Source organism: Halyomorpha halys, unplaced genomic scaffold (assembly GCF_000696795.3).
Source record: "Halyomorpha halys isolate HHAL.00 unplaced genomic scaffold, Hhal_1.1 Scaffold143.1, whole genome shotgun sequence".
Taxonomy (NCBI): Eukaryota; Metazoa; Arthropoda; class Insecta; order Hemiptera; family Pentatomidae; genus Halyomorpha; species Halyomorpha halys.
Genome location: NW_027114557.1, coordinates 1009059 through 1026345, shown reverse-complemented (window position 1 = coordinate 1026345; position 17287 = coordinate 1009059). Strand labels below are relative to the sequence as shown.

General features: G+C 28.1%; 1 protein-coding gene across 2 annotated transcripts in view; it reads right to left on the bottom strand.

The window, feature by feature from the left end:
• Positions 1–11899: 11899 nt before the first annotated feature.
• The window catches only part of LOC106678427 (GTP-binding protein Di-Ras2), a 627505-nt gene continuing 622117 nt past the window's right edge, over positions 11900–17287 (bottom strand). For both annotated transcript variants that reach the window (XM_067051714.1, XM_067051715.1), the window contains exons 5-6: positions 13922–14044; positions 11900–12882 (exon numbers count right to left, since the gene is read on the bottom strand). In XM_067051714.1, coding sequence (XP_066907815.1) covers positions 12705–12882; positions 13922–14044 — 301 coding nt within the window. In that variant the 3' untranslated portion in view covers positions 11900–12704. The remainder of the gene's footprint in view (positions 12883–13921; positions 14045–17287) is intronic.

Here is a 17287-nt window from a genome sequence, read left to right as displayed (position 1 = left end):
TGTTTTTGGAATATATGCTATAGCCTGCTAAACTATGGCAACACAAAAAGATACTATCTTGTTCCTAAAGAGATTGAAAAACCAAAGAACAGTATTATCATCAAGATTAACTCATGCTATCAGTAAAATATCAAATATTTTAGTATATCTTTTTCTAATTAGTTCAGTATAATTTTTATGTTGTTATGATTCATCAATGAACTATAATTTTATACCACTTTACATCACGAATACCATATCACATACTTTGTATGATACATATATTAAAATGCACCATAGATTCTCATGTGAAACAATGTTGTTTGACTCAAATACAGTGAAAATACAAAAATGTTCATATTGAGAGATGTCACATTTGTAGCAAATCGTAAATAACAAAAATAAGAGCTATAGTTTTGATTTTTCTATTAAAAAATATTTTATCAATTCTCAAGCTCATTATTTGAATTCAAGAATTAGAAGAGCTTTAAATGAATGAATCAAACATATTGACACCTAACCCTTTGGGTGAACATCAATAACAATACTAAACAACTACGACATGAAGTACAGCTAACATTAATATAGACAACAGCTTGTGAATAAAGCAATTTCATAAGAGCAGGATTATTTATTTTTTATCAAGGCTTAGTAAAGAAAAGAAAGAGGCACGGCCAAAGGAAGTTAGGAAAGCTTAAGAATTTCTTTTTTAAGATTACTCTTACTTGAGTTGAATGAAAGAAGTATGATAAAGTGAAGCCAAAGAAGTATATGAAAAACTTGGTTCGAAATGAGGATAGTAAGTTCATTTAAACCTTTAAGAAGTTACAGAGTTTTGAAAAATATTTTTAGTTTTTCACAGTTGTATTTTTAAGAATTGAAGTATAAGTTGAAAATATGAAATAAATGTTCATTTGAACATACTATCACAGTTCTTGACGAGTTCAATGTAATTTTTTTTTCTTTTATGCTTGGAACTTCATTTTTTTTCTAATAACAAGCAATACCCCCAAAAAATTAATGGATATGTAATTATTACAGATCCATTAGTAGGCTTGTTTATAATGATGAATTTATTCTGCGATAAATGCATCGCGATTTATTGGCAACTATCAGTCTCATTTTGGCCGCGCCTCCTATACCACCCTTATTTCATTTCAAAAATTATTAAAGCTGTCACAACTATATATTAGTATTTATATTTATATATATTAATAATTGTAATAACAGCAATTGATAAGTAAGTACACATACAATTTTTTTCAATAACCAATTATATTATAGAACATTTAATGAAGGAAAACTGCTAAGCTTAAATTTAAAAAAATACACAAATGTGTTTGTGTGCTCATCATAATAGTGATATCAATAAAAACATTAATAAAGCTAAATCCAACACTTTGGCACGATACTTGTTTTGAGCAATTCACAATTATACACGTACACATTTCAATCTTAACAAAACAAATATCTTTTGTCACCTTTCTTTAGCAAATGGTTGAAAACACTTATGTATCAATAGTTAACAATTATGAGTTTTAATATTAAGCATAGTTAATATGTTAGAATACTATTATAAATTAACTTTTTATGATAAATTATTTTTGTTGATACACCAAGACTATTATTTTCAAATAAGAACAAATGCCTTTGAACCACCAAGATGTTACAATAGGTTCAAAGTGAATTTTATCAACTAAGAAAAACAGACAGTTTAAGTTATGGACTTTCTAGTGTTAACTGTCAAACTTTTGATAAACTTAAAGAAGCTAAAAACAAAAAAAAAAAAAAAAAAGGTTTAGCTACTCATATTTACTGCCTAAAAGCTTACATTCTCTGGTCAGAAAATTTTTAAAATAATAATTCATTAGTAAGGTATATAAATTAAGAGCATATAAATTATATTCCTAATAAAATATTAAAATGAAATATAAGCAGAGCAGAAATAGAATTTTTAATGGTTGCAGACTGATAGATGAGGTGGTATTGTAATATTTCTGAGCATTTGAGATAACCATAATTAGAACCCTTATATACAAAATAATAAGGGTATGAGCTACAACTTCCTACACAACCCTTAAAAAAATTGCACAATGTTGTATTTATCTTCCTGCAATGAGGAGTTCATGTTACGTAACTGTTATTTCTATGGTTAGAAATTGACAAGTGTTTTCCTAGAGGGAAGCATTCAGTTTTGACTAATTGTTATTTGATAACATCTTTTTTTCACTGTTTAACAATCATTTTCATTAATATGTTTACAAAAAATATGAGAATATAAAATTCCCATTAATAAATATTGTTAATTGATAGATATTTTTTTCTCATGTATGAATGATCAAATTAAGTGGTAAAATAAAAATTTGTAAAGCATAATTTATTTATTTAATATTCCTCTAAATTAAAAAGAGTTTCAGTTTATCTTATAATTATATATAACTATGCATGAAAGTGAAAATGAATATTTATTATTTTTGATCCAAAATAATATTGGTCACAGTTATTTTTCTCATGGAAAATATCTTATATTTATGTCATTAGTTATCTGTTGTATCATGTCTAAGTAGAGTTTGCCAGTACTAAAATGGAGCTTGCAGTCTTTCGGCATTTTGGCACCTTAAATAAACTAGAAATCTCTTGTACTGGAACAAAAGTTATTCCTATCTTGTTTTATTTTTATTTTCCTATTTTAAAGTTGTTGTTTTTTTTTTTAATTCTGATTAGTAAAAATTAAAATTCTAGAAATTGAAAGGGGGAAGATGAGTGGAGGGCATTAATGGTAAGAATGCAAATGTTTGTTGTAAATGCAATTGCGCATTTTCAGTGCTCATCACTCTCTCCATTAACACACTGGCAAACTCATGTTAGACTGATTTTAACCATAATAATTGAATTATAACTGAAGAAAAATTTTTACTCCCTAATCATGTTGTTTTGTTAAAGAAAAATCTACAATTATTATTTTAAACTCATTTCATTAACTTTATCGTAGATTGGAGTTACTTTGTGGCAGTCCTATCAACTCTAGGACAGTCTTTAGGACTATCCCAATAGAGAAAGTAACCCAGGTCTACAGTACTATCTTTGGAACCCAATTCAAAATACAATATAACTTTCTTTTTGTCAGATGTACTACTATTAAAGCGAAGCAGTGAACAGCTGAGTTTCAATTAATTTTATGTTAACATTTACAGTTTCAAACTTTTTTTAAGTTAGCTTTTAATAACAAATTCCATTATATTCAATTTAAAGTGGGACTAACGATTGGTATCATACTATTTAAAAGTTATGACATTAATCTTATTTAATATTTATAGTAGATCATTTTTTAATGAATAAAAATAATGTTGTATCAGTATGTATTAGATCAATTTCAAATAATGCAATGGTTAATATTCATTGTGAAATACATAAATAGATCTGGCAGGCATATACAATTTTCAAGAATTTTAATAAAAAAATTATTTGCTCACTTAATTTATGTTAGAAAAGCAAGATTAGTACAATGTTTCATTTTGAGATATTGACTATATTTTATATAATACTATAAAAAACAAAAACAACTTACTTTTGATCTTACATCTTAATAATTCTTAAATAAAAATAAGTTCATAGGTCATATTCACCATTGTGAGTTATGAAACTAATATTATTGAGAGATGGTTAATATTGTATCAATTAGATATTTTGTTTCATATACTGAAAAGGAATTGATACTGGCAAAATGAACTTGATACAGATGATTATAGGTCACCATCAATAGTCTATATCTGCTTTAGCCACCAGCAACGATGAGATAAAGAATTGAATTAAAATAAATAATAACTTCAAATCACTTTTGATAAAAAAACACAAACAAACTATCATATAGGCTTTATGAAAAATAAATTAGATATATATGATGAAATAAGCTAAAAAAATGTAATTAAATAAATAGGTAGAAGTTAGATTAAGTTTAGTAAGGTTTTAAGCACTTTAAAAACTTTTTCAGTAGATTTATTTATTTAGTTGTCCATTTCGTTGAAATATCTTTGAAAGGTAAGGGAAATTATATGCTTGTTCTTTCCACTATTTTAATGAATATACTTTTATTTGGAAGAGGACTTGGAATGTTCTTGGATTTTTTTTAGAAATACTTCATTTTGTGTACAGAGAAGTAAACGTTGTTACAGTATTGAACAATATATCAAATAATTGATCGATTCTCTACAAGCTACTAAACTTTCAAATACAAAAAGGCATCAATATTACTATTATGCTGATACAGAATATTTCGTTATATAACCACCCTATATCATAAGTAATTTATGGGCCTTTGTTATTTTATTTTGACCAGGTCTATTAGTGAAATTCAAGAATATGCAAAGACAGTGATTGTGACTCATGAGATGCCGAGTTTTATAATCACATATATTTTTATGAATAATTATTTTATTTTAAAAAAAATTATAAAATTGAATAGAGTGAGATAAAAAAAACATGAAAACTACTTACGTTTAACATTTTAATTTCTATTGTCTCTTTAGCAATATTAATTTCTTCTAAAACCCTAATAAGTTCACATAGTTCAATAAATTGGACATTGAAAGTTTTTTTTTTTTTTCTTACCTCCTTTATTATAAATAACAATAAAAATATTAACATATACCTAAGTATATATAAACGTAACTGGTGCCCTTCCTTTGCCATATGGCATTATAAGGGGTTGTCTGGGTCCGCTGAAGGCGGGGATTACAATATTGGCATTGAGAGTTTTTTTTTTTTTTTTTCGTACCCTCCTGAAAAGATTTTAATTGGTATTTAGTATGTAAATATAGGTGGTATGCTATATGTATAGCTGGGTGTGATACCTTGGATTGCCGTTTGGCATTATAAGGTTAGGTGAGGGGTCCAATGAAGGTTGTAAACTTGGTTGGCTTATGCCAGTGGATTATTGGAACGGAGAGTTATTGGAACCAGTCCACCGTTCCGCTGGTGGAATGAAATTTTATGGAGTGAAATTTTAGACCTCAGACTTAAAGAGTCCACCGGGGAACCGTGCTCTGCCACCTCCAAGGTCTTGGTGGAGGGGCGATCTCTCTGAAAAGTGGGTTGCAGCAGGCCTTCAACCCATCAAAGAATTTGATGTGCCATTGGCTTATATACTCCGGCACAGTGGGGAGTTGGAGCTCGGCATTGAGAGTTTATTTTTATATCTGCTATAAGTAGTGAAATGCCACATTATTATTGGGTAGAAGTGAAACTTTATAATCGGAATATTACTTTACAACTGAGTTAAAATAGGCTGATATACCAAAAGAACTGAAAGCTAATTGTTTTCTATACATTATTAAAAAAGTAAATGTAAGTTACCACTCCAACAGTCCTTCTTTTTTTTTTTGTACAAAGTTAAAATATTGATTTAATCGGAAAAAAAAACAAAATAAAAAAAAAAACAATCTAGCATCATGACTATCATGTTTCATTTTTATTCAATTCCAACGCATTTGTGCAGTTCAACCTACATATGATAATTTCTCAAGGCTAGTCACAGAAAAAATGAAATTTGAACGTTTTTAAGTTATTTAATCCTAATAAAACCATACTTATAATTATTTATAAGTATAAATAATAAAATTCATAAACTACATTATATTTAATAGTTAGTATCTTTAATCTGTAACTACTAGTAAATCACATATGCTTTTTATCTTAATAATACTATGTTCATAAAACTTAATTAATACATTTAAAACTAATTTATCTTAATTGAATTATACTTTTGTTCTAATACTATAATGGATTAAGTAAGTTAATTGGAATAAATTAATCAATATGGAGCAATAAAACCTTGATTGTATGAGTATGGATTAATTATGTTTCTAAGCAGTTGAAAAGAAGAATTAAAAAAAAGAAAGAAATGACTACCCAAATGTGTTCAGTTGCTACTGCAAACCGCATATTAATCCATTAAACCCTTTTTAAAAATCAATTATAAAAAAGTAAGTTGGACGAGGCAAGAAGAAAACTTTATGAATATTGAGGATTTATTTTTTTCCATTTTGGCTAAATAATTGACAAAACAAATACAGAGAATATATAGTAGGATTCCCAGTAAGTTTAGAATAATGATTACACTTATATTCTGATGCTACCTCCGAACCAAACTTCTAAAGTTCTTCTACTGAAAACTGTTGTTCATCAAATTCTTCACTAAGCTTTCCTGTGAGTAAGGAATGTATTTTAAATATCATGCTAATAATTTGCCTCAAATCCCATAGTAGGATATATAATTTAATAAAAAGAATTCTTTTCAAATAACCAAAACAAAAAAAAATTAATTGCAATTTGATAAATGAAGCAAAATTTTGAAATAAGATCAGTTTATAGATATGTTCAGTTAATTGACTATAAATCACCGTTTATTTTTGGATCTAAATCCAATTTATTCTTTGTCTTTTTAATACCTGATTTTTATTCATACCGAATCTCTTACTCCTGACCAATCAAGGTTTTATACAATAGTTTTAAACAATAGAAAATTGATGTTTATATGTTTTTAAAACTGAAAATCAGGTAGACCTAGGCAAAATTTATTAGAAAAATAAACCGTTAAATAACCTATACAAATTAATTTTTTTTTAAATAATAATTTTTTATTTTTTTAAATACCTCTATGAAATGAGAAATATTATCTATTACAGACCAACAAAGGTCTGCTGTATTTTATTTTTACCCGTTTTGCCTTATTAACTAATACTTACCTTTATTTATTCTTCTTCAAAACAACAGAAGAATCTTGCTTGAAGATCAGTCAATAAGACAAATATATTGAGGCGACTGCAACTTTATTGTTTGCATACCATGGCGCTTACAATGGAAAAAAAACAAAAGATTTTTTACAAATAGAATTTCTTCAACTATTAAAAAACTATATTCATATAGTATAATTTAAGAGTAATAACTATTACAATTAAGACATTACTTACAATTGTTTATTACAGTGTGTTATATATTGCTGTGATATAACTAACTCAATGTTTGTGCCAGAATTGTTTGTTTTCTGCTATTTCTAGCATAAAACTTGGGTTAGTTGTACCACAGCAATGTAGAACAAAATGTATTCGACAAATATAAATTATGTTTTAATTGTAATAGTTATTAATCTTAAATTATACATTAAAATTACACTCTCTACATTGTAGCTTTTAATAATTAGTAAAAAGAAATTCTGTATTCTAAGAAACTGTTTTTTTTTCACTGTAAGGCATAACTATGGAAACTATAAAGTGGAGAAACGTCGCCTTTATATCGTTGTTTTATTGAATGATCCTCAAGATTCACAAAAATAATATTAAGAGTCGAGAAAAAAAGTTATTAATATATATACACAATAAGTATCCTATAAAAATTTATAAAGTTCAGGGATTGATTCTATACCTCTAGTGTGAGGAAAAATTCTTTATAAACTGCCATCCAATTTTTTGCTGTTTCGAGGTAAATTAAATTTTTTTTTCTGAAATTTTATTTTACTTCAAAATTAAAAACAAAACAAAAAAAACAAGCAAAGAAGCACCAAGGATCCATTTACTTTAGAAAAACATCAATAATGCAGTAAATTATAAAACCGTCATATGGAACATAGGTTAATTTTTTATCTTAATTATGTTTATTAACTCAATATATAATTAGTGTATCAAAGTTTAATTTGGGCAATAGGAGGAATATAAGTATGAAAAATATTAACAGTAACAATGGTAACAGCCGAGTAGATTTAAAACTAATACCACAATGATAAATACTAAGCAATGGGGAGAAACCCAACTTCTTCCTTTTTTTTTTTATAAATCTATCAATGGTACAATAAAATTTAGCAAAAGATCATTTTTAAAAGTGACAAAAGGATTTTTAATGATTAAAATTTAATTATAATTTCCTACAAAATCATTAAAAATTGGATGATAGCTAGTATAAACTTTTTTGTCGCGATTGAGGTTGAGAATAATCATTTTTTTTTTTCTATTCAGTTATTTATTCGTTTATCTATTTTTTATTTGTTTTTATATTTTATTATTTACCAATCAAATGAAGTAATACGCTTCAACAAACGTTAGTCATTTACTGTTTACGACTGATTAAACTTATTGTAACTTTCCGTAGATTTTTTATTCCATACACAAAAATAATCTCTTCCAGACTTCTTTATTTTTATTAACAATTTAATTTTTTTCTTTTTTTTCTCAACTCAAGATTTTTTTTTTCTAATTTTGGTAATTATTCTTATGTATACCTATAACTAATTAATCGAACTACATCTGGAGACTATAATTGTCTACACTAAACTTCCACATTACTTATACTAAAAATACTTAGTTAATTTTAATTAATATATGATAATAACTAATAAGATATAACCACTTGTAATAACTAGGCATAATAAATGCCAGTATTCAAGAAATAGAAACTTATAACAGATATAATACAAAAATCTCTGAAAACAAATCACAGAATAACAGTTAATTTTGGATGAATTCATTACAGTTTGGACAAAATTTATCTTAGGTATGAGAAGATTTTATTGGCGAATTTATTTTACCTATTTTTAGAACATCTTATATAATTGTTAAACTGGAAGAATTTTTTTTCTTTATGTGTATTGGTCTCTAGCCAAAAAAAAAAAAAAAAAATTGTATCAGTATTGAATATTATTTTTTCAAAGTTATTATTAATTGAATATTTATTTAAAAGAACAATAACATGAATAAATAAAACCATAAATAAGACCATAATATAAATAAAAATGTTTTTTGAAAGGAAGTCCGGGGGAGGTGGTTAAAAAAGGAGTATTCAAAAATAGCAGACAAACTTTTTATCAGTTTGTTATATAAACTTCCTTTAGAATATTATAATTATTCCTTATTTGTTAGCTTAACATTTTGGCTTTCCCCACCTTCAAGTACTAATGTTCCTCATTGTTAAGTATATCCATTTATTTTTGAAATTTTATCATACAGTCACTTAATTAAAATTTTTAACACAACATTGCTTAAACAATAAAAACTATTTATTGTTCTACTATTTTTTAGTACCTCTTTTTTGATCATCTTCCTTCCATCATATACAGTCAACTAATAATCCTTCAGCAAGATTGTTTTGTATACAAATTTACTTTCCTGTGTTTAATAAATAAATTAAAAATTGATTGAGATTTTTAATTTGTAAACTTTATTCATAAATGTTAATTTTATTTATAGTTATGGAAACCTGAAAATTGATTCATGCATTCAAAAAATCAAAATATTCGAAGTGTCAATAAAAATATAAAATATATATATGTTTTTCTTGGGTTCAAAGATAGAAAGAGTTGTCTAATAAATTAATAATTTAAAATAAATCACAAGTGAAGATTTATGACAAATATTCATTAAAATATGTAATATTTAAATATGTTCTGTAGGAAAATAGTCCGGGTGGCAGTCAATGAAGGTATCAAAAAAGTAAAATATAACTATTTATTGTTAACCAACATTTCGTCCCACTTCGATGGGGTTCGTTAGGGCTGTTAGATTGACTCATCATGCGTCATATCCACTTCAATCTGATAACCCTGATGAAGTCCTGCAAAGTGGGATGAAACGTTGGTAAAACAATAAATAATTTTATTTTACTATTTCGATACCTTTATTGACTGCCACTCGGACTATCTTCCTACAACCTACTTAATACAGTCTACTATTTTCTTCCAATTTAAATATGTTTTGATTTATTTTTTACTTTTTGAAATATTCATCTCATTCTATTTTGTTCTGAAAAACAGGGAACTTTACTGGAGTTATTTCCAATCTATATTAAAAAAAGAACTCGAGTGAAAGGATTGCATCAATGAATGTATATGTTAATCAAAAACTGCGGGCTTATTACATTTCCTACACTAAAATATATTATAAGCCAATATCTTTAATTTTACTGTATTTATGAAAAAATTAACTGTAGAATAAAGTTTTATCAATAAAAATTAAATAATTAATAATAAATATCTATATATTAGCCCCTAATTAATCCTAGTTAAACCTACATTAAAGCTAAACTTTTAATTTCATAATTTTATAACTAATTTTATTTTCAGTAGCTTGGATCTTAGTCATAGATATAATTAAACATTCGATAACCTAATTACCTTTTGTAATTTATTGGTTTTAACTGTTTTTTAAAACACGTTTTAAATATATTTAACTTAACTATTGTATAGGAGTAAAGCTAGGTTAATGAAAAAGTAGGAGAAATGATTGCCAGTAGTACAGAAGTGATAAGCACTGTTGAAGATTCATGGACCTGTTCGAGAACCCATGGTATTTAATTACAAATTCAGAGCTATAGAAGTGATTCAACAAACAGATTATAGTACGAAGGATTAAAATTGTAGATTTTGTCTTTCTCTTAGTACGTTATTCAAACAGTCTGATGAAAGAAACAGATTATTTACAGCTAGATAACAGGGAGAATGATCAACACTCAATAAGTAAAAAACAAAATTAGAAAAATGGAGTGTCCTAGTATTATTAATCAATTAATTTTTTAACTCTTAATTTGGCAGTGTATCCTGCAAGATGAATGTATTGAATACATTTGTCATCCAGTATTTTGTTTAGCATACATTAGTTAGTACTAATATATTCAATTGAGTTTAAATTTTATATTCTTATAAATACAAATTTTTATTACTAACATTTATGAGTTTTGTTATACCCATTACCAATCCTAAAGAAGTTTATTCGGTAGTATACCTTACAAGATACATATTTCCCATCTCGACAAAAATTTTCCTAAATTTTCAAAACTATAAAATAGCTTATCAAACCCTTAAAAACCACATAAACAAAATAAATTGTTTTTGTCTGTTAATTATATTCATACAAAATTAAGGGTTAAATTATTATTTGACAATATACCACAACAGAAGATGGTTTAAACTATTCAGACAGGAAACTCTTGCTGCATAAGCTATAAACAAGAAATAAACAGTGATAATGATGATAATTAAACAACTATGCCAATAGGGTTGCATGATAATTTATTTTATTAGGTAATTTAAATAAAATAACTTGTTTTTATAAAATTTAAAGAATATTTAGAAAATTTAGACTACTAGTTAATATGTACCTAATTTACGAAATAGTTTTATAAAGATATTTATGTTCTAGAAAAGAAAGGTCTATTCCAACTTCAAGTCAAAAACTGTCGAAAGCATACACAGTACAGGTTTTTTTGTTTCGACGATTCCAAAATCAATAATGCAATAGTCAGAGATTTGTTCTGAATATTGAAATATCAAGTTCAGAACTATTTCTGATGGTTAAAACAGTCTCTGGTTTTAAACTGTTTAGTATGTTCTGCATAAAGTATCATTCAAGCATGCACACAACATTAATCCTGAACTAAGTGCTACCAAGTTCAAGATTCATTGTTGGAATAGACCAAAAATAAACAGTGATATTTGGTTTGATCAAACCTCGAGATATGCTTAATTTCACTTACTATTTATTCAAAGTAGTAAAATTTTTATTAAATTAAGTAAAACTACACTTTTTCACTTATGTTAATAATTCGAAATTTCTCCAGTTATATTATTCTTAAAAAAAAATATTAGAAGAGAAATTCATAAGATATGATTTAGTTTTATCACATCAGTCATATTTTCATGTTTAATTTTGATTGAAATTCATTGAGATATAAAAAAAAGAAAAATTCAGTTCTTTTCACTATCCAAAATTATAGTGATAATTATTGACTCAGATGCAATACAAACAATTCAATAAAAATGGATATAATTTAATATTTATAGAAAATGCAGTTATAAGTAATTTTTTAATAAGTATAAATTGGAAAAAAAATACTATAATTTATAATAATAAATATCAAAACGTAATCAAATATTTTTCTGCTAAATTATATATATAAATTATTGACCATATTATTTCAAATTATGTAGAAGATAGATGGTTAGTGGTTCGGTCAAAGGAGCAAAAATAGTTAACAACTATTTATTTGCTAACATTTCACCCCACTTTAGAGAATTGATTAAAACCAAGTTTTGAAAGCTCTCAACTTGAACAGTTCTCATGAAGCTCTACAAAGTGGGGCGAAACGTCAGCAAATAAAAAGTTGTTGACTATTTTTGTTTCTTTTGACCACAAACCTGACCATCTTCTTCATTATTTTTCTGCTAGAGTATTATTCTCAAGAAGTTAATAGATATTACAAGGACAAGTTTATATTCAAATTATTATTATGCCTGCACTGCCAGATCTATGGATTCTTGTTTTTAAGAAACCTTTGATTTGTTCCAGATGAATATCGAATAAGTTAAATAACACTTTGAAAATTTTTATCGTTAGTTTATTATTTCGATATTTTTTGGTAATTGACACTGTATCAGAAGCTTTTTTTTCATTCATAACAGCAAAAGAAAATTTTAAGTGTGATACGACTTATCAACTAGTGCTGGAATTAAAATTTACAAATAATACCACCTCAAAGGTTCTTCTAGTGTTTATTAAAGATATTCTTGTGAATAAACTATTTTAAGATGAACCACTTTCATGATTCTTGTTAATCCTAAAGAAAATTATCAATTATTTAAATAAACTCGAATGCTAAATAAGTAACTTAAAAAAAAAAAAAATAAAAATAATATTTTGATACACAAACACTATATGTAATTGAAAAATGAAGAAATAGGGGACGGCCTATGAGATGTGGCAGTCAGTTTCAGCATTGGACTCAGAGAGGCATTGCTTTGCCTTCCTGGAGGAACGCCTAATGAGACTTCTGCTTCTTGGTTTTGGTGCCGACGGTGTCGTTGGGGTCAGACTACCAGAGCTGCTTGCTGGACTTCCTCCTCTTCTGCTTCCATATGCTGAAGACCTTCAACATTAATGTATCTTTATTAAGCATCTTTTTTCCCTAAGAATAAAAATATGGACTATTTGAGCAGCATGTCTAGCTAAAATATGCAAAGTTAATTAAATCAAAGTTAAATATACATGAATATTCATTATTTACAAGTAAATGGAAGATTGATATTCAAATGGATAAATAATTGATTTTACAGAGGAAGCTTTATGAATCGATATGGGTAAGAAATTTCAAAATGAGCTTGAACGATAAAGGATTTTTCAAAGAAGCAACTCTATAATATACAAATTGGGAAGGTAGGGATCTTGTGTCTAACAGGTTGGTTAATAAACACAGGGTAAGGAGGTGAATAATATAGGAAGGTTTTTTAATTCTTAAAGATTGGAATATAAATGCACCTAGAATGTATTGTCTTCGGATATTAGGATAGAACCAATTTTGCTCGGAATAACAGCGAGAGATATCAGAATGTCTTCAAACACAGGGGAGTAACAGGACTCATATGTGGTCAGTTAAAATGAAAATCATCATTCAAAAGCCAGACTGACCTGATTGGCTTAAATCAACAAGGCCCCTACATTATCGGGCTGAATGTGAATGAGATATTGAACAGTCAAGATCCTGGGCAAACAGAAAGCTCGTTTGCCCATTATTTTGGCATTTGCCTGCAAGAAAAAAGTGAAACGCATGATATGAACAAAGCACTTGCAGCACCCCTCCACATAAAATTTTAAATGTTGGATATCAAAATTTTATCAGTAATCCATCAGTATTACCACTACATCAATCGATCAATCTGGACTTCCATCTTTTGTGTTACTGTCATTTTGACTGGCCATCTTGGGGTCCTTTAAAAACTAAACTCTAGGCTTTAACATTGTGAATAGAATATTAAAGTACTACCCTTCCTCCTCTTGTTAAAATGCAAAATTATTTCTAATCTTCCCATATACAAGTATTACTTATTTTAACCAATTATTATTATTGCTATAAATTATTTTAATGGTAATAACTTATGTTTGCTGTGAATACAAGTTTGTGTTTTTACCTCCTTTTTAAAGGTGTTTCTTCAGTTGTGGCAGGAGGCATGATCCTGGCCAGAGTGACGAAACACCTGAAAATTTCTTGAATATTGTGACCATCCTTAGCAGAACATTCCATCAGCTTCGTCCTGAAATAATAATAAATCATAGTTAACTATATAATAATTGAAAGAAATTCACTCAGTTTTTCCGAATTCTTTCAAAAAATTTTCAGTACAACTCATGAAGAGTCTGGGATTCAGTACTTTGTAAGAAATGACTATTTTTAAATCAAGGTTGTACATTGAGATGATTTGATCATGCTCAACTGCAAAGTAATTCCCCGATTGAGGGTACCCACATTATAGAGAATGGATGTACAACTGGAGAGTAAACCTAGGCCAGAGGGTCTATTATTGTTATAACAGAATAAATAACTTTCTACCTCACCCAGACCTGAACCTGGGTCATAGAGAGGCTATTGCTAGTGCTCCAGATTAGGATCTACTTCAACAAGTTTTCTAAATTCCATTAAAACCTATCCAACCATTCTTGAGTTCTGGTTGGATCATAATACAGCTCATGACAGCCATATGATTTTTTTTTACCTCATACCTGGCCATTTTTGAAATACGTGGAGGGGGGAGGAGGAGATTATCTACAGGTAACCAACCTATTCTAACCAGAGTGGCAAGGTTCAAAGTTTCATTGAAAATTAAAGTCGACCCCAGGTCGGATTAGAACCGGCGCCGCTGCAGGCTCGAGGTTGCTCTCTTGGCTAAAAACTAATCCAATACTGCTTAAAGAAAGAAAAATAGCATTTGTTCGGAGACCTTATGTGAATTATAAATCATGGAGTTCTGGCAGTGGTTAACTTATCCACCCATTAATATGGATGCTGCTTCAGAGCTCTTTTTCAGCCTCCACTGGCTTTCAATTCCAGTGATAGTGCTGAAGTGAGATGATGGATTCTCCCGTATTTCTGCCCCCCCCTTCATTAATGGCGTAGCCAAAGGCTCCTCTCCCGATAGTTTTTCATTAACGTAAGGTTTTTTGACAGAAGACAACCTTCTATTAACGATACCTTCCCTCTGTTGCTCTATAAAAGATCCTAACCCTACCAGGCACAGAAGAAATTAAATTTTAATTACAAATATTAAAAAAATGATATTGAAGCTGATTTACATCACTGGAAGGAGAATAGCGATGTCTAATACGATCACCTAAGTTATCCCATAAATGGTCTATCAAATACAAAGGTGACTACTAGAAACAAAAATATTATGTAAATAAGCAAAGTGATAATATTTGAAATTTAGTTATAAATATTTAGAGTGTTACCAATGGGTAGTTTCTCTACACGCCTGTAAAACTCCAATTTAACTTAGATCAGATTTACTAAATGTATTGTTGTAAATATCAATAAATAAATAAATATTAACAAAAAAAGTTATAAATATGGATTTTAACAATGGTTTATATACACGAAAAAAATTAATAATATAAAAAATTCATAAAGCGTTAAAATTTATATTTTAAAAAACAATATTCAAGTTATCATATTTACTTGATGTGTATATATGTATACAGTTGTAAATATCAATAAATAAATTATTAAAATAAAAAAAAAGAAGTTATCATTAGATAAGAGTTTTATAAAGGGAATTAAAATGATATAGATCAATAAATAAGAATTTTGTGCAGATGTTTGAAAAACTAAAATTATTGGCGATGGAGCGATTTAAAGCAGTAAGGCTAGAATAGGTTGTTTTATTTTTATTATGCTGAGAATGGATATAGCTTAGAGAGAGAAAAAATAAAGCTGTGGTGAAGAAAAACAAACTGAATAGAATGGCGTTTTTCATTTTAGAGGGATTCTACCGAAAGCCTTTCTGAATACTGATCATCCTCGAAAAAAACCTTCCAAAGAGTTTGGTCCTGCGATTCATGTCCTATTGGTCACAATAAACCGGTTCTTTATAGTCTTTTTTTAGGAATAATACTAATACCACTGTAAATGCAGTTACTCTTCGACTTTCTGGATCGTGAAATACACGTGTACAGTTGTGGAACTGTATTAAATGTAATTAAAGAAGTATTAGTGGCAAGAAAAAAAAAATCTAAATAATTCCGATTCGTAAACTTTGATTGAATAATAAATATATATTGCCACAATCCTACTCTCCTTCTAAGCAAAAATTAAACTAAAGGGTGGGGATCAGACCACGCCCCTAGAAGACAACTTGATATGTATTTCGCACATTACTAGGGGTACTCATGATGTTACATTCAATGTAATATGTTTTGCCATGTTAAATGAGAATCAAGAATGACAACTATCATTACATCATTATTATTGTTATTATTTATTACTTTATTAGTTATAAAAACATCCAAAACAATACTAACACAATACAAACACAAACTATGAGCAAGTAATATGTATATTGCTACATTGCTTTTTAATACAACAAATAAAATGGTGACAAGCTCAGCTGGTCTGTTGCGTGACGTCATTCTCCATTTAACAGACCTAGTAACAGACTCTCAACCATGCTATATATTATATTGTTTTAACATGGTAAAAGAAGGAAATATTTCTCCATTTAACATGCTTTAACATTGTTAACGCCATGTATATTAATTAAAATATAAATGGTTTGTAAATAGGCAGTAAATAGATTTAATTACATTATTTAATATGTTTTTGTTGCACTGTAGCCGTGAGTCAACTCCTGTGGTTCTGGAGCCTTCCTGGGGTCCACCCAGCCTCTTAAATTGGGTAAAAATCTGGCGGTCGAGCGTGATTCTGACCAAATCACCTCATTGCACAACCGTTGGCCTAGTAACAGGTCTTCTTTACAAAGTACTGAACAAGAGATGCGACATCGATGTCGATGTTTTTAACATCGATGTATAAGACCGATATTTTCTAATCATCGATGTTTTTGAACAACCATTTCAGTAACTTAAGGTCTGTTCCAACGACGACGTATAGTCCGGCCAGTCGGAAGTCGTTTTTGCAAATAAGAATGCAGCATTGTTAAAAAACACATCGATGTTTTGAAATATCAGTGTTCAATATCAAAATAATGTTACTTACAATACATTACCCAGAATACATCGATGTTTTTGAACAACTATTTCAGAAACATAAGGTCTGTTCCAACGATCCTGCATTCTACGGCCTGTAAAAAGTGCTTTTTGAAACAAGTATCCGACAACGACTAAAAAAATCATCGATGTTTTTTGTAGTCGATGTCGGGTTCTTTGTTTAAAAACCCCTTCTGACAGGCGGTAAAATGCGTGATCGTTGGAACAGACCTTATGTTTCTGAAATAGTTGTTCAAAAACATCGATGTATTTCGGGTAATGTATTGTAAGTAACGATA